This window comes from Anser brachyrhynchus, assembly GCF_964034855.1.
Source record: "Anser brachyrhynchus genome assembly, chromosome: 1".
Classification (NCBI taxonomy): Eukaryota; Metazoa; Chordata; class Aves; order Anseriformes; family Anatidae; genus Anser; species Anser brachyrhynchus.
The window spans coordinates 190,464,536-190,489,759 of record NC_137694.1 but is presented as its reverse complement, the minus strand read 5'-3'; the positions used below and the strand labels follow the sequence as shown (position 1 = coordinate 190,489,759).

Sequence of the window (25,224 nt, the reverse complement as noted above, 5' to 3'; positions counted from 1 at the left end):
GAATGGAACACCAGTTAGGAGCTCAAAAGTCATGAGTGCCTCCTTCATGCATGTCTAACATCCTCCATGTAGAAAGATTGCTATGATTGCCCTTACACAGCTTATAGGGCTCCAGCTCTCCTTGGCTCATCCTGCATAAGCAGATGATGATAACCTGGTTCACACCACAATTTAAGGATAAACAATTACTCACTGGGAGGTATAAACAGATGAGAGAGGTAAAATTTAAAATTAGAGATTGAGAGAACGATGATACTATTGCCAGCAGACAGTACATCTGATGCCCCTGAATTTCTTGACCTTACTTAGGGATCATTTTACAGGTGAGTTTCAAGGATAATTTTTCTTTGGAAGACGATAATGATGCATCTTGCTGATGCATTTGGTTTACAAATGACTAATTTTTAAGCAGAGCACTCACGGTATGCATATATGGAGATGAAGAAGAAGGTATCATGACTTTGTTAGGGAGATTAAGCTGACGTTGCTGTCCAAGCCAGAATGCAGATAGAGATGAGGGGAAAGGAAAGTCTTGGAGCTACAGCAAGTGAATTTGTGTAGCACAATAATAACAGTGTGGAGGAGAGGGGTTTGCAGGAGCGGCAGCATCCCCTCTGGCAGGTGATGCTGCTCAGGCCCTGCCTGCAGGGTCACCCCACGTTGCCCAGCCCAGCTTGTCTGTGAACCCGTGGCTACCAAAAGTGGGAATCGTGAGTCACAAACCAGAGGCTGGGGCTGGGTTTAGTCTTGAAGCTGTAAGAAGAGCATCCTGCGGCTGAGCCTGGGCAAGTAATTTCCAGCTTGAAAGCTGAGGGAACCAGCCCCAGACCAACACCAGAGGAGAGAGAAGAAGAAGAGAGCAGGGTGGTGGGATGAGTTGGGGTTGTCAGGAGTCGAGGCTGAGGAAAAAAGAGGAGCAGAGAGTGGGACCATGTGGGTGAAAACATCTGTCCTGAGAAGCAGGTAGAGTTGGGAGGTGGGTCAGGTCATAAGAAACCAGAGACACACACCCACTAAGAAACTGGGGCCAGAGCTGGGGAGAGTGAGGTGGGGCTGAGACGAGTCAGAGAGGGGAGGAAACTGCTGGTTGAGGCTGACCGCTTGTCAGGTAACACGAGAGGTGTGGAGGCTGGAAAGGCAGCAAGAGAAGGGTACCGAGTTCAAATAAGTAGCCTAGTTAGAAACACTAGCAAGAAGCACCTTAAATGAAGTCGCGTACCACTTAGAGGTGCCCCACAGCAGCAGCTGGATGAAAATTATAGCTATATGGTACACGAGAGGCCACAAGGAAAGTTAAGTGGGAAACATCCTCCTCCAGCCTGGGGAATCAGAGGGTTATTCCGAGGTCATTTATTTTCTTCAGAAAATCTCTGTGAAGTCCACTTGTGACATCATGTTGCTCATCTCTTTTCACGCCAGACTGTTCCAAAGATAACCATCATATATCTTGCTCTGTTAGCTCCAACGCCTGGTTCTTTTACACAGATCCAAAATTTCCAGTCCTTCTAGGGACTGATAAATATTGGACACAAAAGAACACCTCTGCCCCTCCCTGTTGGCTTTTTTTAAAGCCCAGAAAGCTACAAACAAACCCCAATGAATATTATCAAAGCCAAGTATGCAAAGGGCAGAAATGGTATCTTAATCCAGCCCCCAATGCATATGCAATAACATTCATACCCTTAGTCTGAAGCCACTGTAGCACGTGAGCGCCCTAAACAGCCACAGTGGCCTCAAGATAATTACATGGTCTTAAACCCTCATGACTACCCAACAAACAGCCTGGTGGACTAAGGGCTCCACCGGGTGGGATCTCCTGCCACTGAAGAGTTCGCGTAGCAAAGCTCTGCCAGAGTCCTAAAATCTGGGCACCCCACGAACCTGTCAGCTGAGCTGGCAGGCAACCAAACGGACCGTGCTCTTAGCTCTGCAGCTGTTTCACCAGAAATTGGTGAATGACATTCCCACAAAGCATTTCAGCTTTCACAAAACATTGATTTCTGACCACGCTCTCTCTCTGCTGTAAAATTCCTTCCCGGTTGTAGCTCTGAGGACACAACCGCACAAATAAGGCAGGAGATGTCCCTCTGCAGATGCACCATACTCCACTGGTGGTTTTTACCATGGCCACTGGGAGGTTGGCTGTCTCTGTTACACTAGGCTTTCATCAGAAGGAGAAAGATCAGATTTGAGAAACCAAATATCAATATCGGTTGGTTGGTAGGTGGCCCACTGCATGCTCAATGAGCTGGAGCTTCTTCAAAACTCCCTCCTGCAATCCCATTGTTTGCCCGTGCATATGGTTAGATTTAATTTTTGACACTGAAAGAGAACATCTCAACACAATTAGACCCTCTTCTCTCCAAGCAGCTTGTGTAGCTCTCCAAGCTGCTTTTAAAACCACATACCACTGACACAAACCTAACTAATTTTGCTCACAAAACAGCACTCTAAAACAAACAAAAAAGTCCATAATGCAGGATTAGCCATCGGTGAAATTCCAGATGACAATCAACTACTTAGCACATATCGTAAGTGGTGTGGCCCTGGCAGGACTGGTTTAACTGCAGTGTTTAAATTCTGCAGCAGAGTGCAATGTCCTCCCTCCCACAGACACCCAGAGCTGTACCCAAGCCCACGTCCTAGCGTGATCACCTACACTGTCTGCTCTGGGTGGCTTGGAAGCAACTGAAGGTAAAGCCCAGGGTGACCTTTCAATTGTCTTTGCTTGAAATTATGACCTTGGTAAATCTGTTCCACAACTGTAGTGTTTCAGTTTGTCTTGTTCTTGAATACTGTGCGGTGGCACTAACCTTTGCGTCACAGCCTGTATAAAATTGAGGACACATATTATGCTACAGGCTTGGGGCAGAGCAGGAATACGAAGCTGGTGAGGGGCCTGGAGCACAAGTCCTATGGGGAGCAGCTGAGGGCACTGGGGTTGTTGTGTCTGGAGAAGAGAAGACTCGGGAGACCTTATTGCTCTCTGCAAGTACCTGAAAGGAAGGAGTGGGGAGCTGGGGGTCGGCCTCTTCTCGCATGTAACTAGTGATAGGACCAGAGGGAATGGCCTCAAGTTGCACCAGGGGAGGTTCAGGTTGGAAATGAGGAGACATTTCTTCTCAGAAAGAGCAGTCAGGCACTGGGACGGGTTGCCCAGGGAGGTGGTGGAGTCACCGTCCCTGGGGGTGTTTAAGGAAAGGTTGGACGTGGTGCTTGGGGACATGGTTTAGTGGGTGACATTGGTGGCAGGGGGATGGTTGGACCAGATGATCTTGGAGGTCTTTTCCAACCTTAATGATTCTGTGATTCTACAGCGGCCAGTATTCCTCTTTGCTTACTAGTCCTAATCCACCAGAAACACTAGATTTCATTTTTAATCTTGGGGCTCTTTGAATAGAGCACAAGAAAGGCATTAGGAAAGGTCAATATTTACATCTGGCAACCAAAACAATTTATAGAACCAAACCAAACACCAAACCCTCCAGTCGGCCAGCCATTCCGTAGCTCAGAATTGCACTTTATTAAATCAACATCATCATAAATGTTTATTTCAATAATTTTTCAAAGATATATACAGTTTCACAGACTTATATGTATATATATATAAATTATTATCATTTGTAATCTAGTTTATTATATGGGGTTACATGTGTGTGTGTGAGGGGGCTTTTCTTCTCTAACACCATGTATGTGTACCAAAACAAACAAACAAAAAAGGTCAACTGTATAGCAAAACACAATCAGCACAGTTCTCCAAGTACTATTAATTCAGTTCTGAAGATTTGAATTTCTATACGTAATGAACAAACTATTAGTGAGCTGTGAATGAACTAATCATGCCTATGTTTGGCTGCATTCTTCAACACAGTTTTAGTTTGAAAAATTGTTCATTTGAATTTATAAAGGAATAAAAAATGTTTTCAAAAGACTATTTAAAGAAGATAGAACTTGTCTCCCACACTTAGTATGTGAAAGCTCTTGCTGTTGATGTTGATACTTCTGTATGAATAGCATTAATCATCCATAAACACAAATCTGTGCTCACATAGGTTTGAATGCACTGTGTTATTATGGCACACTCGGAACATTTTTTAAGCTTTGACCATTGCTATTATTAGCTCCAGTGATTTTAAGATGACTAGGATTTAATTATGTGAAAACTTCTTTTCAGTTACATGTAACTGTGCATTTACATTGCAATCCATGACACGGATCCTTTACCACATGAGAAGCTATTGAAAAATTATTTTAATAAATCGAGCCAAAATTGTCAAGTCTATGTAAAAAGATACACTTCCAAATTTGAATTAGACACCTACATTAAAATGACCTACGACCTTTCCAGAGACACTGAAAGTATGTATCTCCTTTTTTTTCCTTTTTCTTTTTTTCTTTTTTTTTTCTGTTAATACCAAAAAAATATTCAGAAGACAAATAGAATTTTAATTCATAGTGAGACAATTAGCTCGAGGCACTTGCATTTCAAAAGCTTTTGTTTTTAAATACATGGCCTGCTTGCCGGCATAAAAGTAACAGTCTGAAAACATCCATGCTTAGACACTGCAGAGTTTAAGCATTTCCATGTCTGCATTCAACTTACATTGGCACGAACGTGTCAAAATGTTTTTCAATTCCTCCTCACGCTTTAGGAGAAACATTCAGGAACTGACAAATTTGTAGTAAATAACCCTCAAGTTGGCCATTAGCAAGAGTCAGGATTTACATATAATTATCTAAACATCCACAACAGACCAATCTGCCAAATAAATGGAGTGCCAAATGTGAAAGCTGACTTCTAATCTCCAGATCTCCCGTCCTATAATTAAAAAAGTAGCAGCAACAATGGGAAGCCAGCACTGATATAAGTAGACCTAGAACTTTATTCACCAAATTTAGTAATCTATGAGAAGTACTTCATTAAATTATTAATCACATAACTTCAAGCTAGTTTTAAATGAGAAAGAACTTCATCCTCAAAATTCATGCAGACCCTGTTTGCAGAATGAGGAAAATGCTTCATTGCTTCTCATTTCACCAGAAAATGTTATTTGCATTGAATCGGCTTCTCAAGGACAATGCACAGGGAGAGCTGTTGTTTCTTGAGGGTCCGTGTGCTTTTACGGAGCATTGGAAATGTTTGAAATATTCAAGAGCACAAGCCTTCAGTACTCCTTGCTTCTGCAGCTTTTACAGTATACTATCTGTGTTCCATATCAACAAAGGTATTTAAAATCCATAACTCCTATTAAATGCAATGATTAATTGGATTTTTCTAGTCTCTCTGCATGCTGACCCCTGCAATCTTGGCCAGCCCTCGAGGGAACTAAACAGAAAATGCCGTGCTGCTCTTGGCACTTAAGTAAATAGCCACAAAATGTCAGAAAGTCTTTCCTATCCATGCATTGCCAGCGATGGAAATTGGAGTCAGATCATGATTTAATGAAATTATCTCCATGAGCAGATGCTAAATGCCCCTCAGTTAGAAACCACCAAATTGAGCGTGTCACAATAAGGATGACTCGAATATAAAAACCAACAAGGTTATACTTCAGTCCTAAAAGCTGCTGTACCTGTTGCAAACAAGCGGAAGAGCAAGCAACCAGTTTATGTAGCATTTTACCCAGTCTTCCTGCTAACTCTGCGAGGATTTTTTTGAGATACAATTTTCATGTGCACTTCGTGTCTGGGCACAATGCCAAACGCAAGTCGTTGCAGTGTTAGGCAGGAGTCCTCCACGGAAGATTTTTGCCAGCTCTCTGAAACACACATATTTTCTTGAAGGGAAACACCGAAGCAGGACTGGATTATTCAGGACTCCACATTGGCGCTCTCAGTGACTTGAAAAAGGGAAACAAACCCCATTTTTAAAATGAGAAAAAAGGAAGACCTGGAGAACAACAGACGAGTCAGTCTCACCTATGTGACAGGCAAGATCATGGAGCAGATCCTCCTGGAAACTAAGCTAAGGGACATGGAAAATAAGGAGGTGGTTGGTGACAGCCAACATGGCTTCGAAAGGCTCCAGGGAGACCTTATAGTGACCCTCCAGTACCTAAAGGGGCCTACAGGAAAGCTGGAGAGGGACTCTTGGTCAGGGGGTGTAATGACAGGACAAAGGGTAACAGCTTTAAACTAAAAGAGGGCAGATTTAGACTGGATATGAGGAAGAAATCCTTCACTCAGAAGGTGGTGAGGCCCTGGCACAGGTTGCCCAGAGAAGCTGTGGATGCCCCATCCCTGGAGTTGTTCCAGGCCAGGTTAGAATGGGATGGTCTTTAAGATCCCTTCCAACCCAAACCATTCTGTGAGCCTATGACACCAAGCATCCCCAGAAAGCCACATTTCTCATTTTTAAGGACGTGTGGCAGCTGTTTTTTCACATGATTCCCTTCCAGAGTATTTCCAATATTGAAGTTGACATTGCTGTAGTTAAAGACAAATATTTACATGCTGTAACTATTATCACAGGTATGTTCTTTAAGAAAGTTTTCCATTGAATGGCAAGCTGTGTCTTCTGATGTATTTGAATATATCTGACATACAGCACAAACATTAGAAGATGCCATTTTTGGACTTGGAGGTTCATAGTGCAGGCTGATAGAAGGCAGCGTGTTATACAGACTATCAGCCTGCAGAGCTTTTCTTTTCTTTTTTTTTCTTTTATTTTTTCTTTTCTTTTCTTCTCTTTTTTCTTTTCTTTTCTTTTCTTCTTTGCACACCCCCTCCCACTCCCCCCAGTCTAGCAGGATGCTCATTGTTTTCAGATTTCAAGTGCAGGACTTTTTTCATCTCACTCTAATCCTTATTAATAAGCTTATAATATTCTAGTTAGTTTTACTTTTAAAAGTTACCAAATTTAACCCAAAGCAGTGTTTTGCTGCTTTATATTCTTTAACAATTACTGTTACTCACTGAAGCACGAAATTATCATGCACTGTAATTTTTCTAAATGCTGAAGTTCTTTTTTAACATATATTTGGGGAAAGAAAAGGTTGTCTTGCACACAATCCCATAATGTAAAAAGACTATAGACAGCTTAGAAACTGTAGTCATTTTTGTCTCAATTCTCCTTAGGCAAATTATGATTTTTTCTGTATGTAATATAAGGAAAGAGGCTAATTGGTGTCTCAATATACATGTGGAAAACAGCTCATGTTAGGCTGGGGTCCCTATCACTAATGCTTTGCAATTCAGAAAAAAACTTACCAGAATCTTACATCCAAAAACAGAGTGAATATCAAAATTGCATCTTCAACGTGGTGTTCCTATTGTCCAAAAAAAGGGAATGCAGAGGAGCCACAGGCAGTCTCAAAGCCTTGTGCAGACCTAGCAAGTACAGAACTGCTGAATGCAGTTGTTCTCCCAGTATTCACTGCAGGCTCTTGGTAGCTGCTCTGGAAATATCATAGAATCATAGAATTGGGACCTTAAAGCCCACCCAGCTCCAACCCCCTGCCATGGGCAGGGACACCTCCCACCACACCAGGTTGCCCAAAGCCCCATCCAGCCTGGCCTTGAGCACCTCCAGGGATGGGGCATCCACAGCTTCTCTGGGCAGCTTGTGCCAGGGCCTCACCACCCACATAGTCAAGATTTTCTTCCTAATATAGTCAAAAGCTACCGTCTTTTTGTTTAAAGCCATTCCCCCTTGTCCTGTCACTGTACTCCCTGACAAAGAGTCCCTCCCCAGCTTTCCTGTAGGCCCCTTTAAGTACTGGAAGACTGCTGTGAGGTGCTGCTCTCCCCAGAGCCTTCTCTTCTCCAGGCTGAACAACCCCAGCTCCCTCAGCCTGTCCCCACAGGAGAGGTGCTCCAGCCCTCTGACCATCCTCATGCACCTCCTCCGGACTCACCCTAACAATCCAGAAGCTGCCCCATGTTAGATAAGGGCCCTGCTGCTGGCCGGAGCCGGGCCTATAAAAAATGTTGTTTGTGCCTATGTAAGAGCGTATTTAAGAAAGGAAAAAAGAAAACAAAGAAAAACCCCACCTGCTGCTCAACAGCAGCTGGGAAAGAGCGAGGAGTGAGCACCAGCCCTGCAGCCCCCAAGGTGAGTGCAGCAGGAGGGCAGGAGGTGCTCCAGGCACGCAGCACAAGTTCCCCTGCGGCCCGTGGAGAGGCCCCTGGTGGAGCAGGCTGTCCCCCTGCAGCCCACGGGTCCCACACGGAGCAGATCTCCACGCTGCAGCCCGTGGAGGAGCCCCCGGTGGAGCAGGTGGATGTGGCCTGGAGGAGGCTGCGACCCATGGAGAGCCCCCGCAGGAGCAGGCCCCGGGCCGGAGCTGCAGCCCGTGGAGAGGAGCCCACGCAGGAGCAGGGGGTCTGGGGGGAGCTGCCGCCCGTGGGGGACCCGTGCTGGAGCAGTTTGCTCCTGGGGGATGGATGGACCCCGTGGTACGGAGCCGTGTGGGAGCAGTTCTGGAAGAGCTGCGGCCTGTGGGCAGCCCCCCAGGCTCAGTTCGGGAAGGACGGCATCCCGTGGGAGGGACCCCGCGTGGAGCAGGGGCAGAGAGGGACCGTGAGGGAGCACCAGAGATGAAGCGTCAGGGACTGACCACAGCCCCCATTCCCCCGTTTCCTTGCGCCGCTCAGGTGGAGGAGGTGGAAGAGGGTGGATGGGGGGAAGGCGTTTTTGGTTTCTTTCCTTTGTTTCTCACTTCTCTAGCTTGTTAGTAATAGGCAAGAAATCTTACGGTCTCCCTACTCTGAGTCGCTTTTGCCCATCTCGACAATTGTCAAGCGATCTCCCCATCCTTATCTCAACCCTTGAGCCCTTTTTTTCTCCCCCTCTGAGGAGGGGGAGTGAGAGAGTGGCTGAGGTAGAGCTCGGCTGCCCACCCGAGTAAAACCACCACACCGTGTCACCAACAAAGATGTTAAACAGTGCCAGTCACAATACTGATCCCCGAAGAACACCACTCGTTCCTGATCTCCATCTGGACATTGAGCTGTTGACAGCAACAGTTTGAGCGTGGCTATCCAGCCAATTCCTTATCCACCATCCATCCATCCATCAAATCCATTTCTCTCCAATTAAGAGACAAGGCTATCAGGCAGGACAGTGTCGAATGCTTTGCACAAGTCCAGGTAGGTCATATAATGGACGGAGATATCCCTTAGTAAATTTTTTGTCCTATTAGAATAAATTGGGATTTCCAAATAAGAGTAGTGTATCAAAGAAATCTTGATATCTATCTCCTAATGGATCTGTTGCTCATTCTGATAGATCCCTGATGTAATATTGCCCTATCACCATACTGAACTCCAGCAATCTCAAAATAAATTGAAGGTATCTTCTGTAAAACAAATCTTTCAGTTTTCAGATGTATTTCATGTTCTGTAACACTGTTAAGGACTGCTTCCATAGTTTTTAAAAACAGGAAGAAAGGGGTACATCATGGTTGTTACATTTGTTCAATCCCATGACTTCAAAAAAGCATTTTTGCTGTTGAAGAGGAGAACCTTCACCATAGATGCACAGGGATTAGAAGACAAAAAACCTCCATTTCTTCTCAATGCAAAAAAAAATCTTAAATATTGATCTAATCTCTGAAATGCTGTTCACTAACTTAGCAGGCATTGCCTACAGCTATGTATCTGCAGTCTTGCTTGACATGAAAGATGCACAGAGAGGACTGACATAACATTAGGATGATCAATTTCTAGAAACACAAATAAACATGCACACATGGAAGTATGTAACTGGAGTTGAATGTCAATAGCACAACTCGTAACAGACAATTAAAGCAGCCTTTACAATAAAGCAACATTTAGTGAGAGTTGAAGTAACGTAATAATCACACTCAGCAGCTGATACATCAGCTTTATGACGTGATGACATTCAGACTCTTAACAGCCAACGCTTGACAGCACTGAGACTTTTATCCATATTCATGGATATTGAATCACTGAATAATATAGCATGCTAGTAAAGTACTCGGAGATCTTGAGATTTTTATTTTTATTTTTTTTCTAACTTAAAAACAGTAACAGAAAATACAGAATTGAAAAATACTCCTAGTGAAAAGCTGAAAATGCTTTCTGGATCACTGTTTTAAGATTATACTCCATTCAACTGACACATACACATATGTTGTTGTCTGGAAGAGCACTAAGTGACGTAGTCATATTAACCTAACAAATTTGTGTACAATTTAAAAAATTTGAATTTAAACTTAAATAAAAAATTTAACACACACATATAAGCATGACGCTTTAATAAGCAACAAAAGCCTGAAGTATGGCAGAGTGTTTTGGATACACCCTAAATTCTCCCAGCACCTGAGATCTTCATTAAATTTAATATTTTACCTTTTAGGAAATGTTGCTTTTCTATCTAGTATTTTAGTAAATAATTGCAAAGCTACTTCTCCATTTTCTCTGTAAGATCTCCACTCTGCATTCTCTCTCTCCTGAATTACATAACCTGTGGAACGCAGATCAAGGACATGACTGACGATCCTTCTGTAATTAAAGCTCCCTAATGCTGCCAACACAAGCTCTATACAAAGAGCTAGAGAGGCAGTACCTCTGCCCTTTTCTGAACCCTTAAAATCTCTTGTGAAGGCAGCAATCACAAGCCGTTAGAGGGAAAGGAAGAATGTAATTCATTTGAACCTTTGGGAAGAAACCGGAAGATATCCTTTAGTTCATTTCAAAGCTGGTGATATCTGCAAACAATCCTCCTTATGTATCCAAAATACACTTACACAAGCTCCCCCAAAAGGAACTCAACGACCATAATAGCAGATCTTTGAGTGTTAGCCTGAAAATTAATTCACTAAAAGAGAAAAAAGAAAAAGGCAGACAATTTTGCAGATGTTTTTGAACATATGCCAAACAAAGTTTATTTCTGCCTCACCATAATTAAAATTGGAAACAACAGATTTCAGAGATCTCCGTAGTAAAAAGATGAAGCCAGTGTTTGTTTGCATGGTAGTTGACCTGCATAGTTCAGTTATAACAATCAATCAGCAATGCTGCTGCAAAATGAACAGCCCTTGAATACAGATTATGTAGAATATTAATTTTGGCAATAATTGAGTACTTGGAGGCTTGCATGTAAAGAGACAAATGTATTATACATCTCACATTATACTGTGAGAGGTTAGAGGATTTTTGAAGCCTTACAAGACAGAAACCATAAAATGTGCACATAGTATTACCAAGAGGGAAAACAAAGACTGAATTTCTAAGACATACAATCTTGAGATCAACCCAGACAAACATGGGGGGAGGGAGCGAACAACTCAGACTATAAAGCCTCTCCATGACAGCAAACAAACCACATCTGGATTATTTAAACTTCTGGAAAAATAGTCACATAAACATTTGCAGTGTAACGCTGAAACCCACAGATTTAACCCGTAGTAAGATTTTTCTTGTACAGGAAATCGGAAATTTCTGTGCAAAAGATAAGAAATAAAGCTAAGTTCTGTTAAATGAAGATTGAACATTTCACATAACAAAATTTCTTTTTAAAAGCTGCAAGGGTAATCTTAATGATAAGTCTGTACTGATCATCTTAAACCCACAGCTGAGAGACTGGACCAAATAGAACATAAAATTCTTTTCATTTTAATAAGGGAATTACAAAAGTAACCAGAGGCCTCAGAAAAGTAATGAAGTGATAGAAACTTTCATCTTTGTATGCACCAAGGAGGGCATATGCAACAGTGCTTGTGAAAATGCTGAGACAAAGACATGGGGAACAAGCCAGGATGTTCAGTTCAGCCTTAAGCTGCTGCTCCAGAAGGACGCAGATCTTTTGTAGGTCTTGTGTTAGATCTGCCAGTCCTACGCAGATGTCTCAGGGTATGGCAGTAGATCTGAAATGGCATCATATCTCTATGTGCTAACATCTGAATGTCACCTAAACCTGATTTATGATTAACTTCTCACAACAGAGTTCATCTTAACCATTCATACATGAACCTGAACACCTTAAAGTCACAATTTCTATACAGTGAAAGACCACGGATGTGGTGTGTTTGTCACAACCAGGAATACGGCAGGGTTTGATCTGTTTGTAAAAAGTACATACATTCATTGCTAACAGCAGCGTATACTCCAAGTGAAAAATTAACCTGATACCAAATCACACACAGATAATGAAAAGAGATTTTTACTGAAGTAATGCACCTTTTTCTTCTGATGCTAGACTCCAGTTCTTTGGTCAGTCTCTCTCTTATGCTAATACTGTAAGCACTCATATTTTTCTTTCTGTTTCCCCTCCCACAAAGTGGCAATCGAAGAAATCAATTAGGTAACTTGAATGCACATTTTGTAGCAAGATAAAGATTTTTAGAGGAAATGGAAGTCAAGAAAGAATGGTATTTCGAAACACTCCTTCTTCTCTGCCTCAGAGATCAACAACCGACTTAAAAACTAGTTCTAGAGAAGTAAGTGCACCATCAAAAACATTACTGCCACCAAACCATTTTTTGTAACAACAGACATAGATATAAAATGCACCATATTTAAACACACTTCTCCCTCCATGGCTAAGGACAGTTAACTTAATACAGGAAGCTCCAGATACGTTTTAGGTTTGAAAACACAGAAAAGCACAAAAGACAGCAGACTGACCATTGGGGCTCTGCAGAGGATGCAGTACTTACCTTTAGAGAACATACTTTATTTAATAGAAGTTTTTTGCTCCAATATACAAAATAGGGGACTGCAGTCCCAATTAACATTTACATAGTTACACAGCAAATCATTTCCACCATTTACAACAACTGACAACTTTCCCATACTCCCCTCTGTACTACAGCCAAGAAATAATCCTATAATGCTTTACATACCAATCAGTTATATTTTGTACTTCCCTGCCTCTTTTCTTTTTTTTTTTTTTTTTATGAAGTTGCAGTTTCTGATAATAGTTTAATTGAGAACTTCTGATTATTTCAGCTGCACTACAAGTAAAATGAAATATATAATTTGGAATACTATCTCAAAAACCCTATACAAAATGAAAGTCAGCGCCTTATAAAAATATGTGGCAGGAGTAAAACCAGTGAATAAAATGAAAACGTTTTGAATTTTGTTAGGGTATAAAGTATTTAGCAACTAGTCTCAGATTCTGACTACACAAAAAAAAAAAAAAGAAAAATAATGGAAAAATTGTCCATTAGCAAAAAGTAACATGACAGTTCTTTTACAATACTGTACCTTTAGTATGCAAAGGACTTCATCCTTCTAACATGCACCATTAACCAACCGGCTCACTCCTTAACCCTTTTCCCACTGAAAGCTGAAAAAAGGTGTTAAAATTACTTGAATCCCTTAAGAAAAATCCAATCATATTTTCTGCATCTCCCACAGTATTTAAGCTTTACTTTACAATGCTGGTAGTTTAATCATGATACATAATTTTATACAAAAGAATTCTAGCCAAACCAGGGCTTTAGAAACTTTGCATTTTACAAAAGCAATTTGTTACAGCATGACAGTTGCTAAATAGCCCAATTTATTTAGTGACCCTGTTAAAGATTTGTTCAACTGAGCGAATAGGTGAAGTCATTTCCTGAGCTAAAAGATACAGGTAAGTAAATAGTCAGTTATAGCAGCAGACAGGAGACATTCTTTTCAAAAGTTGTAACAGTATCAATAAAATAACCTTAGAAAACTACAATAATGTAAAAATCACTAGCTGAAGAGGGGTGACAAGGACATCCAAGACCTGATTGCCATCATCTGGAATGCATATCCCCTGACTTTCCAGAAATTACATTCAGCTACTGTCAGACAAAGTACTGTTAAATGGAAGAATGTCAGATCACAGTAGTTCACATTTATTACAGATCAGGTGTTTTGTCAAGAGTTGGTTCTTAATGCTGTTTCATAAACCCAAAGCAAGGTAAAACAGTTGGTTTCAGTGAAAAACCCTACGCTTCATTCTACTTTTAAAGGAATGCAGTATCTTCAGTCTCACTAAATTTTAAGCTTGTTTCTTTTTATTACTTAGAAAAATTTACACTTGAGGCCTTGAGTGGTTTTTGAGACAGTCACCAACGTTATTGGTAACATAAGTGGATCTGTTTTTAAGAAAGGGTATGAAATTCTGAAAACAGTTTACTTTGATCCAAATAATTCTAATTTGCTTAGAGTACAAGACAATAAATGATTAAAGAACTATAAAGACTGGTATACCACCACTGCACCAACATTTTCTTTTGATATGCATTCTTAAAAGTCTTCTGTGTAATATTTGTTCACTTTTTTCACCCATTAATGGAAAGATGATATTCTAGTTTAATTAAATAAAGTACCTCACTTAGATACCAGTTCTTCCAGAAGGAAATCTCTCTCCTACGTTACTAATTTTTTAAGACATTGTAGACATTGTTTTTAGAATTTATGTTGGCTCTTCTTTAATATTTTAACATAGTTTTAATTCAAATTAATATATAAAATTCTCAATACTTGTTAGAATAAAGGACAGTCAGTACACAAGATCCTAAGTTACAATAATTTATAAATAAAAATAAACTATTACAAACCAAACCTTTCCCCATACGGAGATTAAAAGCCATAATCTTGACTGATTGTTCCCGATCATACATTATAAATAACGTAAGCTTCTTCAGAGAAGCAAAACATACTTGCCTCCCTGACACCAGTTTATATCTTCAGTTAAACTACTACCATCAAGAAGGCAATTGGGCCCAGATATATCTTCTTGCTTACAAGTTAACCCTCCCAGCCTCATTCTTTCAAACTTAAGCACAGGAAACTAAGTTCACAAAGAGTCCTTCACTTTTTATATGTGAATGCTGTATAAAATACAGATTTCTAATGCTCCTATTGCACCAATCTGGCAGTGCAGTTAGAACCTGATTCAAATTCCACTGAAGTCCATGTAAGGTTCTCCAGTGACCTTAATGGGCTTTGAATTAGGACCACAGAAACAGCATTACCTAATGGAAAGCTCCTGCAAGACTGGTTGGTATCTCTTTTTTGCTTACGGGATGCAGTGGAGACGTGTAGTCAGCATGATACCTGAGCAAATAAAATGGTAATGATATGAAGGTTTTAAAAATCCCAAACTCTTTGCTTAGTTGTGTGCAAACTGTGCTACCACCCCTGGAGCTTCCTGCTTTTCTTTTCTTCAGTGCTTGCTCCATTCCAAGATAGAGATGTGAGGCACAACAATCTCTCTTCGCTACAGTTCCCCCTCAATCCCGAGACTGATAGAAGAGGATGTAACCAGACTCAGAGTTCTTTGAGATGTCTGATGTCAACCCGTAGAATTCTTCAATAGCTTGTGCATCAATTTTCTGTATGTAAAAATCCAAAATTTTAAAGTATGAATACCTTGCATAACATATACATCACATTACGTTCCACTCTAAAATATGTTCTCAAACAAAAATAACTTTCACATATTACATATAATAATGAAAGCCCAATAATTCTTAAATTGTTATGTTTCCAGTCTGTCATCAACTGCACAGATGGCAGTGGATACATATGTTTATGTATATATGTGTGTGCAATTTTAGGGATTAAGTGAACCTGTGAGTGTAACCCAAGGTGCATTGTTTGTGCAAATTTCACACAGAAAAGCTTTAAAGATAACAATATCCCACTAAGACTTTAAATTCACAATGAAGAACATCATTTCTAACTCTAAGCAAACCTCATCATTTCTAACTCTAAGCAGTGTAAGCCAGTCAACTGCAAATGAGAATAATGAGAAAGCAAAGAATGAAGGCTAACTTTTTCTTAATTTTTCATACAAATTTTGTCTGTGATCCTGCCAGCCTGGAAAGCCTCCTATAGCCAAGATTTCTGGGGAAAGACTTAAAGTGTCTGCCAAAACCAGACATTTTTGAAATGAGTAAAGTCTGTTTTTCTTGTCATCACTTTTTATACAAATGAAATTGAAATTAAAAGCAAGCTCTCTTGCTATATTTTAAACCAAGCATAATTAGGCTACAAACAACAAGAGGTGGAAAGATGAACTTTCCTTCACTGAGGCAGACATTATTTAATCGCATTCCCACTATTTGAAATGAAACCTCTCTCAGGAAGGAACAAGTCATTCCAACTTGACTAACCATGGGCCTAAAAGGCAATGAGATGTTTTAGATGTGAGAACGAGAAGATTATTTTCTTCCTCTTTAGAAGAGCTAAGAGAAAAAAAATACATTACTGCCAGGTGTTACTGCTTTGGAATTGGAGAGATTGTCCCTGATGTTTGTGAAATGATATGAGATCTACCACAGTGGCCTCTCTTTTCCTTGGAGGAAAGTGAACTTTTGACCTATTGAGACATTTCAATTTACAGTGTATCTGGATAAAGCATAGAGGCAATCCTTTTACTTTCCCAGCAACCCTGCATATTTCCATGTCTGTCATCTCCTGTGTGAAAAACGATCCATAATGTGGCTTGGAGATAAGAATCCTTAATACCCTTGACTTGTCCTGCCAATTAACACAGTAAGTCCAATACCTGTCTCACTCATTTTTCTTCTTTTTAATTATACAGTACTTGTATAATGTAAGAAAAAATGTAAACTATTCATTGTACTGGCTTAATTAAATCTAATAAAGGACTTGGACAGCACAATCATACTTCTGTTCATGCATAAGCGTAAACAAGGGGAGAAAAAGGAAGATGACAGAACAAGTAAAAAACCTGTAACAGTACAAAATATAGACATGAGCAGTTTCTGCTCTTTTTCTCAATGAAGAATAAAAGATAACTGATGAAACAGTTGACAAAGTGAAAACTGGTGAAGGGATTTGTTTGTTTGTTTGTTTGTTTGTTTGAATAACGAGAATTCCTGGAAGCATGGCTAATATTAGCAAGAATACCATAAGCAAAAGACTCCTGTTTCAGGGACTAACTTTTAAATTTTATGCTGAAACCTGGGAACCCCCAGTTTGTCTACTTTGACACTTGTTGCAGCTTTTTCTGAAACAATCCAGGACATTCTATAAAACAGATGACAAGACTGATCCATTCCAATAATTTATAACCTCTTAGAAAATATGCACAAATACATTCATCCAAGAAATTATTTACTCTCAGAGAAGAACTGCAATAAAACCAATTTATTTGCACCTTTATTTGCCATATACTCTGGCCACAGGAACAGCTTACTAAACAAAGGTGAAAGACAGTGGCCATAAACAAAGAAGCTTCTTTTCAGAATTATACAAAACGAAATGCAATTAAAATTATTGCACAGTCAAATTGTAAGCTGCAGCTCTGTGTTCACAGTTATTGATCATTTAGATTGGGATTGAATAACTCTTCTCGTTAGTGTATCAGTCTTTTTACTTTAAATAATCATGCACACAACAAGGGCTGCAAGTGCTCTGGTTGGTATGAGAAAAAAGTCCAGAGTATACACAAAGCTTACCTCAACAATATCATCATCAAAAAGCAACCAAAAATCATGACTTTTCACTATTGCAATATAATGTCCTCTGTTAGGGCCACTGTAAAATACAATCAAAAAAAAAGAACACAAACTGTAACACATGTATGTACAAACGTATTTCATTAAAGTGTTTTTTTCTTGTAGAAAAGCAGTATTTAACGGTAATTGAAATGGGTACCAACACAATTTCTGTTTGGATGTTTCTTTTCCTCTTTTCTTCCACTTAAATCATCTTCATAACAATGTCTCACTTATCTGTATTTAATGCTGTGCTAAAAAAAAAGGATTATATATAAACTGAGAAATAAGCAGCACAGGCATGAAAATATAAATGAAAGGAAATAAAAGAGAGACAGGGAAGTGAAATCAAGAAATTATTCTGATGCTTCATAAGGACAGGATAGATCCCACACCAGTTCTGATCTTCATAAAGAAGAACATGTAGAGCTGCTGTTCATCTACAGGCTCAATCAGGAATCTCTTCATTTGCTTGACTGCAAACAAAAACTGAATTAAACTGGCAATTTAGAAGTTTGAAGAATCCTTACAGCAAGGAAAGGTCTCCCATTTAAACTAAAGCAGTTCTAATGCACAGCTCTTCAGTTTGTGGCAGACAAGAAATTTCTCCACAACCATGACAGGAATGAAACCTGTAAAAGTGTCTTACTAATTAATCAGATTTCAGGTAAGAAAATGATACACTTTCCAAACTAGCTGAATCTTAAAACTGAAAGCGGACGACTACCTAAAGTAGTTGTGGAACTGCCTTAACCTGCTAATGACACTCATACAATTTTGGTGTTTGTATCAGGGAGGGAAGGCTGCCATCTATGAGGGACGTTTGCGTACCAAATTATACAACCCAAAGTAAAACACAACTAACCTGACATGGCTCTGAGAATGGGTAAGTTTCCAAGATTGAGCATATGTAGGGCTGTACTGTTAGAGTGATACTCCCTGCTACTCCGCACTCTGGGACCCAAAATTGGACATGGAATTCCAGACACCGCTTGGTTAATGCGACAGGGAGACTGATAAACTGGAGCAAGGCCAGCAGCAGGCTACTGCATTTGTCAGAGAACTACAGCACCAGGTGGTGTAAGAGAGACAATGGTCACAAAGCGTGAAAAGGGAAATTCTGATGTGATATAAAGGGGAAAGAAAGTACAGTGAGAACGTTGATGGACTGAAACAAATTGCCCAAAGAGGCAGTAAAAATCCCCATTCCTAGTCATAAAACTGAACTGGGTACAGCTCTGAGCAACCTAATCAAATGTCAAAGTTAGCCCTGCTTTAAGCTTTAGGTAGTTGACCTCACAGTGTAAATTATTCTATGATTCCAGATGTTAAATCATCTTTTTCCACTTTGGCACTTTTATTTAGTCAACAAGCAGTTTGTACAGCAGCCCTAATTTAAAGACTTGAAACCATAAGAACATCTATGGAAAACAGCAAAATCAAGTTTTCTTCTATCTGGGGGTGTTTTAGGAAAGGCTGGATGTGGTGCTTAGGGACATGGTTTAGTGGGTGACATTGGTAGTAGGGGTATGGTTGGACCAGATGATCTTGGAGGTCTTTTCCAACCTTAATGATTCTATGATTCAAATACAAGTCTAACAGTCACATTCTGAAAGCAAGGAAATAAAGTAATCAGCAAAACTCACACCATATGAGTATATTTCAGAAAATGTTGATAAAGTCTGTGGGAAACACACAAAACCCTAAAGAAAACCCTTTATAAAGCAGCATCTGTTCTAAAATGCTTTCTCTCCTCCATTTTTTAAAATGATCCTATGATCCTTAAATGTTATTGCTTATATGACATGGGATATTTTTTATTTTTTTTCCTTTTGACGTAGTTAGGCTCATACAAATACTCCTATGAAACATACTGCTACCACTTTCCACAATGAGCTGTCATGGCTACAAGGCCATGTATTACCAGGATTGGTAGCATTTCTTCACAATGCTTTCCTTGCTAAGAAACTTTTAAGAGACCTCTAAATGCTATTAGTTATGTGATACTGGCTGTTTTATTTTTGTAAACACAGTTAAGCTTACACAAAAATCGCTTACATAAAATATATTATTACCTTCCACAATGAACTACCACAGCAACAAGGTCATACATTCTGTCAGGATTGGTGGCATCTCCTGAGGTGTTAAATAAACGAAGCTCTAAAGGAAAAACTACTCTATAAGAGAGTTTTGTGTATCGATGCAGCTGATCCATGTATTTAAATCTCTTCAAATGGAGAGCTAGAATCATAGGTAGCTTTTTTACTTTCATCCTGAAAACAAACAAACAAAAAAAAACAGTATTTCCAATACTGAGCCAAATCATTCAGCTGACATTGACAAACATGAAACGTATATACTGAAGTCTTTAAAAAAATTACATGCATTAAAAAGATGCTAAAATCGTCAGTCACCTCAATAATACAGAACTTGTCCTGTGTTGCTAAAGCAAAGGTGGTCTTAGCAATTGAGAGAATTGTGAATTTATTTAGAATAGTAGCTAAATGAAGACCCATGAACAACCCATATAATAATTTAGACATAAAGGCCTGTATTAGGTTTATGTGGCAAGGTTTTGGTAGTGGGAGGGCTGCACAGGTGGCCTCTGTGAGGAGCCCAGGAGCTGCCCCACGTCAGGAGCCAGCTCCAGCCAGCTCCAAAAGGAACCCGCTGCTGGCCACAGCTAAGCCAGTAAGTGATGTCGTTTGCGCCTCTGGGCGAGCAGATGGAAGAAAGGGAAAAATCTGCTGTGCTACAGCAGCTGGGTGAGGGGCGAGAGCTGAGAGAGAAGCAGCCCTGCAGCCCCCAAGGTGAGTGCAGCAGGAGGGCAGGAGGTGCTCCAGGCACGCAGCAGCAGTTCCCCTGCGGCCCGTGGAGAGGCCCCTGGTGGAGCAGGCTGTCCCCCTGCAGCCCACGGGTCCCACACGGAGCAGATCTCCACGCTGCAGCCCGTGGAGGAGCCCCCGGTGGAGCAGGTGGATGTGGCCTGGAGGAGGCTGCGGCCCATGGAGAGCCCCCGCAGGAGCAGGCCCCGGGCCGGAGCTGCAGCCCGTGGAGAGGAGCCCAGGCAGGAGCAGGGGTGTGAGGGAGCAGGACCGTGAGGGAGCAGGGGAGACGAAGCGTCAGGGACTGACCACAGCCCCCATTCCCTGTTCCCCTGCACCACTCAGGGGGAGGAGGTGGAAGAGAGTGGATGGGGGGACGGTGTTTTTAGTTTGCTTTTAGTTCTCACTCCTCTAGTCTGCCAGTGATACGCAATAAATAATATTAATCTCCCTTACTGTTTTGCCTGTGACAGTAATTGGTGAGTGATCTCCCTGTTCTTACTCAACCCACGAAACTCTCCATTGTATTTTCTCTCCCTGTCCTTTTGAAAAGGGGGAATCAGAGACTGGCGTGGTGGCGCTTAGCTACCTACCAGTATCAAACCACCACACAGCCATGTAGCACAGAATTCGGTTTTAAGACATACTTCCCTAGAGCTTTCCTGAGTTCCCAAATGCAAATCCTACACCCCACTTGGTATACATTGGAGGTATCGCAACAAAGTTGTTCCAGAGATCCTGTGTCAGTTGAACTTCCCATTAAACTGGCCAAGTCAAACTAGAATTTTAAAACAGGCAATATGACTTTGTCACATTTGTATTACTCCACGTTTTCGTATCAAGCCATTCGTTTAACATTGCCAAGGGATCCAAACAGAACACTGTTATTCGGCTTACCTTATGCTGCCAAAATAAGATAATGCTATGCTCTAAGTGCAATGATTTTGTGTACATGTTGCAGCTTCATTTTACTGAAGTCAAAGCTGGGATGTGATAACCTAGTTTTACTGAGGACTCACTGGCCCCCTTCCCTAGTTTGAGGTATTGAGATCTCAATTCAGTGCTTACAAATCCTCATCAGCCAAACACAGCTGGCCTGGCAACAAACAGAAACTTCCACCCTCTGGGCGATAAATTTGCCCACAAAATAAAATAAAATAAATTTGCCACAAAAACAGCTACCAAGTTAGAGTGCAGTGCTTCTTGGCACAGCTTATTACCTTAGATTAGCACTGTGCAGAATTTGTCAGACTGCCTTTAGCCCTGAAAGGTTGCTCAAAAATCTTAGCAATACAGCCCAATGAAGGCTTCAGGTGTGTCTACTAAGACCATGTTTTCGGAATGTCAGTAAATATGTTTGTACAACATAATCCTTTTCCAAAAGATAAGGGACTGCAGACAAAATCCTTGAAAACACACCTGTTTCTTTTCTCATTAAACTCAGACTTGATAGTATCTGAAAAACCATGCTAGACTCAAGTTTTCTCTTTGGCCTGCGAGGGAAGTAGGAAATGAAAAATGCTGGAGAAGGGGTGGAAGATGACAGGAGCAGCTATTTTTCTGGACAGCTACTTTTTAATATATTACTAAGATATGGATATAATTTCTGCTCCGCTTATTTTTTTTCAAAATGGAAGTCCTCTTTTAAAAATGCAGTCGTGTTAGACAATAGGAGCTCTTTCACTGGCAAAAAATCACTTTTTCTAGTTGAACAGACACTAACATGGATAAACTTTATGATATAGAGAAGGAAGAAAATTATGACTGCAGTGAAACTGACCTTAAGGGCCACATGAAGAGTAAAATATAAACAATAAAAGCTGTGTTTTGCCAATATATCAGTGCCTACAGTACAGGCTTATGTCAACACATCTTATTATTGGTCAGGGATCACGTTGCCTCCCACACAGAAAAAAAGCTAAGGCAACAGAAAACAACAGGACAGACCTTGCTTCACAACCCGCTCATACACATCAATTAGTAAGCTTATGCAATGTGTAAAAGCAAACTTGGCATATGAGATATGCCAAAAGCCATGTGTTCAATCTGCGGTAAACCAAATAACCAGAATCAGTGGTATAACCAGTAGAGCATGTCAGTGTTCCCATCCCTGCAACTCATCCACATAAGCAGACAAATACTTTCTTAGGTAATAAATACAGCACAGTACACAACATCAAAGTTTTTTCAAAGGTGTAAACAAGACTAAAAGAAATATTAGACAAGAAATGTTTTTACACTAAATAAACTACAGGCTTCCATGGAACTTCAGATGCTTTTCAGGAGCACTGTCATGCAGATGTTTAGCACAACTAATCAAAATCTCAGTTAGCAAAAAGTGTTATTACAAGCATCATTCAGACTGAATCAGTAAAAAAAAGTGCTATCAAACCGTCTCTTGCAGCAATCGTAAAAAATATTTAATTATTTAGAGAAAAACAAGCTTAAGAAGTCCCATGAAATCAGTAAATTTTCATTACTACCCAGAATTTTTAACTAATTATTAGTAGTTTATTTAGCTTGTCTTTTCATCTTATCTTTGGTCTTAAGACCATTATTTTTGTCATTCTTAAAATAAATAATAGGCCTCCCTAAACACTTTACATGGATTCTCGTTACTCATGGAAGTAGCCTCGATGAATTCAAGCACGAGGAATGTAACCAAGTTACTCTTAAGTGGAAGAAGAGTGAGAACAATTAAGAGAGACAGAACTTTCTCCTCACGCCTCAAACACACAGAAAAGGAAATACAAGAGTATTTTCATGAAATACATATTTTTTTTCCTTCCCTGAATCTGATGTACCTTTTATGTGCTTCTTGCTTACTGCGACATTCTTCACAATAATATTTGTATTCACTGCACAGAGTTTCTGTATTGCTGAAACCCCTGAATAAAAAAAAAAAAAATATATAGATACTAGTTTCTTACCTGAAAAATATATATAAACATACATAAAAAAACAACAGAAACATTATTTATTATGTTTACATAAAGTAAAATTTGCTACATAAAATGACTATGAGCTTTTAGTTTTACTTTCTGCTTTCATAGTTAAAAAAAGACAGACAAAATATGGAAGTTCAGATTTTTGCATCTACCTTAAACAATGAGTGATTGAAGTATTCTGCTCCACATCAACTGAAAGGTCTAGGAAGTCTTCATCTTTGCTGCTTATCTGCAGGAAGAAAAGACAGGCAGATTACAGTTAAAACCTGTTATGCTAATTTACCTCCTTTTCAGCATCATTTTCTATTGACAGAATGCATCATTGCCCTTGTAATAGCTTTCAAAAAATTGCTACAAGTGAAATGTCTTTGCATGTTAGAGATTTGCTAGATCTGTTTCTGATTTTGTTCAGAAAGAGGAAGAAGGAAATGTGTATGTGTCCATGGAAGTATACAGTGCCAGTGATTATGCTGTGATTTTAGCTCAACAATAATTCCAAGTTCCTTCTACACCTCACACTTTCCAAAAGAATATAATCACTGGCATTTTTCTCCTATATAATGCTGTCACCTCTTCTCTTCCCCTATGATTTCCTCTTATTGAAAGATACGTATTTGCCTATCCTAGCATTCCTAATAAAGAGCAGAAATGCTTTGAAGACTCCTTCTATCTAGATTCATGAGCAACAGATGGCATATTTGTTGGTAAACAAGAGCTTGGGATTTAGTCTGATAGAGGCATAACTGTGGATAACATCTACACCACTGCACACAGCATGGGAAACGAGCAAGAGGAGCTGGAAACCATGGTGCAATTAGAAAACTATGACCTATGACTATGACTATAATCACGGAAACGTGGTGGGATGAATCACACAAGAGGAACACTGGAATAAAGGTCTACAAGCTCTTCAGAAGAGAAACACAGCGAAGGCGGGGCAGGGGTGTTGCACTCTGTTAGGGAAGAGACTGATTGAAAATCAACCATGTTATTAAAATGTTTAGGAAACAGCAAACTGCAACCTTAACTTTTATCTGCTAGTGTTTCCCCTTTGTATCTAGAGATACTTGGTATCACTGGTGAGAACGTCTACTGCCTTCTATGGCTCCTACATACAAAAGTGAATGCTTTCAGAAAAGGTGCCCAGCTGCAATTTCTTGACTGAAAGCAGCTAGAGCTAAATATTTATCTTTAAAACATATGAGATTTGTGTTCCCTAAGAGAAATTTGAAGCTTTTCTCTGATTATCAAGAGATGAGAAGCACACAGTTCCTAAGGGCAGCAGACATGGAGAATAAAAAGAAAAATACAGCTGGTCAAGACAATTATTTCTGAAAATTAATGTAATTGGGCAAATCAAAAGAAAAAAAAATACTTATGAAATTAAGTTAAAACTTTCTGTAAATATCTATGAGAGGACTGGAGAAAGATTTGTCCCACTATTCTGTAGATAATCTTTCCAAGAACAAGTATACATACACAAAAAATATGCCACTGTGCCAGTACATATGTCTACAATAACATTTAAATGCTTAAGTGTAATGTTTAGACTTCCAGAATATATGCAGAAAACTTCCAAGACATTTTTAGGGTGGGGAAAAAAACCAGTATCTTCAGCACGTTGCTCATTTCCCATCTTCAGGGTTGTAATGCAGTTTAGGTGTATGCAGATCAGCAGTTCTTCAAAAGATGTCATTGCAAGCCACTTTCAGAATTACCAATTTGAGTTTGGAACACTAAGAACTCTGGTGGAAATCACTGTAGCCTAGGAATTAAGAATGGCTCAGAAAAAAAAATCAGTTCTAGAAAACACTCTGCTGCAGTCTTCAGCGAGGACAGCTAGAATTAAGGTGCCACGTGATCAGTGTTATTCAGACACGTAATTAAGATATTTCTTCCTCTCTTGGTCTAATCAAAGAAAATTCCATGAAAGAATGAAAAGTTCATAGGTGGCTTTATCACAAGCAGAAGCTGTAAGGGCAGGGAGGCGAGTGGGGAAGAAAAAAGGGATGTATTATAGTTGGTTGAAAAGGA

The 25,224-nt window shown here is 40.0% G+C and overlaps 1 protein-coding gene across 1 annotated transcript in view; it reads right to left on the bottom strand.

Annotated features, from left to right (window-relative positions):
- Positions 1 to 10,822: 10,822 nt before the first annotated feature.
- Positions 10,823 to 25,224, bottom strand: part of USP12 (ubiquitin specific peptidase 12) — a 38,771-nt gene continuing 24,369 nt past the window's right edge. Inside the window, exons 5-9 of the mRNA XM_080554290.1 lie at positions 23,343 to 23,419; positions 23,047 to 23,130; positions 19,493 to 19,690; positions 17,379 to 17,457; positions 10,823 to 15,284 (exon numbers count right to left, since the gene is read on the bottom strand). Of these exons, the coding sequence (XP_080410416.1) occupies positions 15,183 to 15,284; positions 17,379 to 17,457; positions 19,493 to 19,690; positions 23,047 to 23,130; positions 23,343 to 23,419 (540 nt within the window). The 3' untranslated portion in view covers positions 10,823 to 15,182. The remainder of the gene's footprint in view (positions 15,285 to 17,378; positions 17,458 to 19,492; positions 19,691 to 23,046; positions 23,131 to 23,342; positions 23,420 to 25,224) is intronic.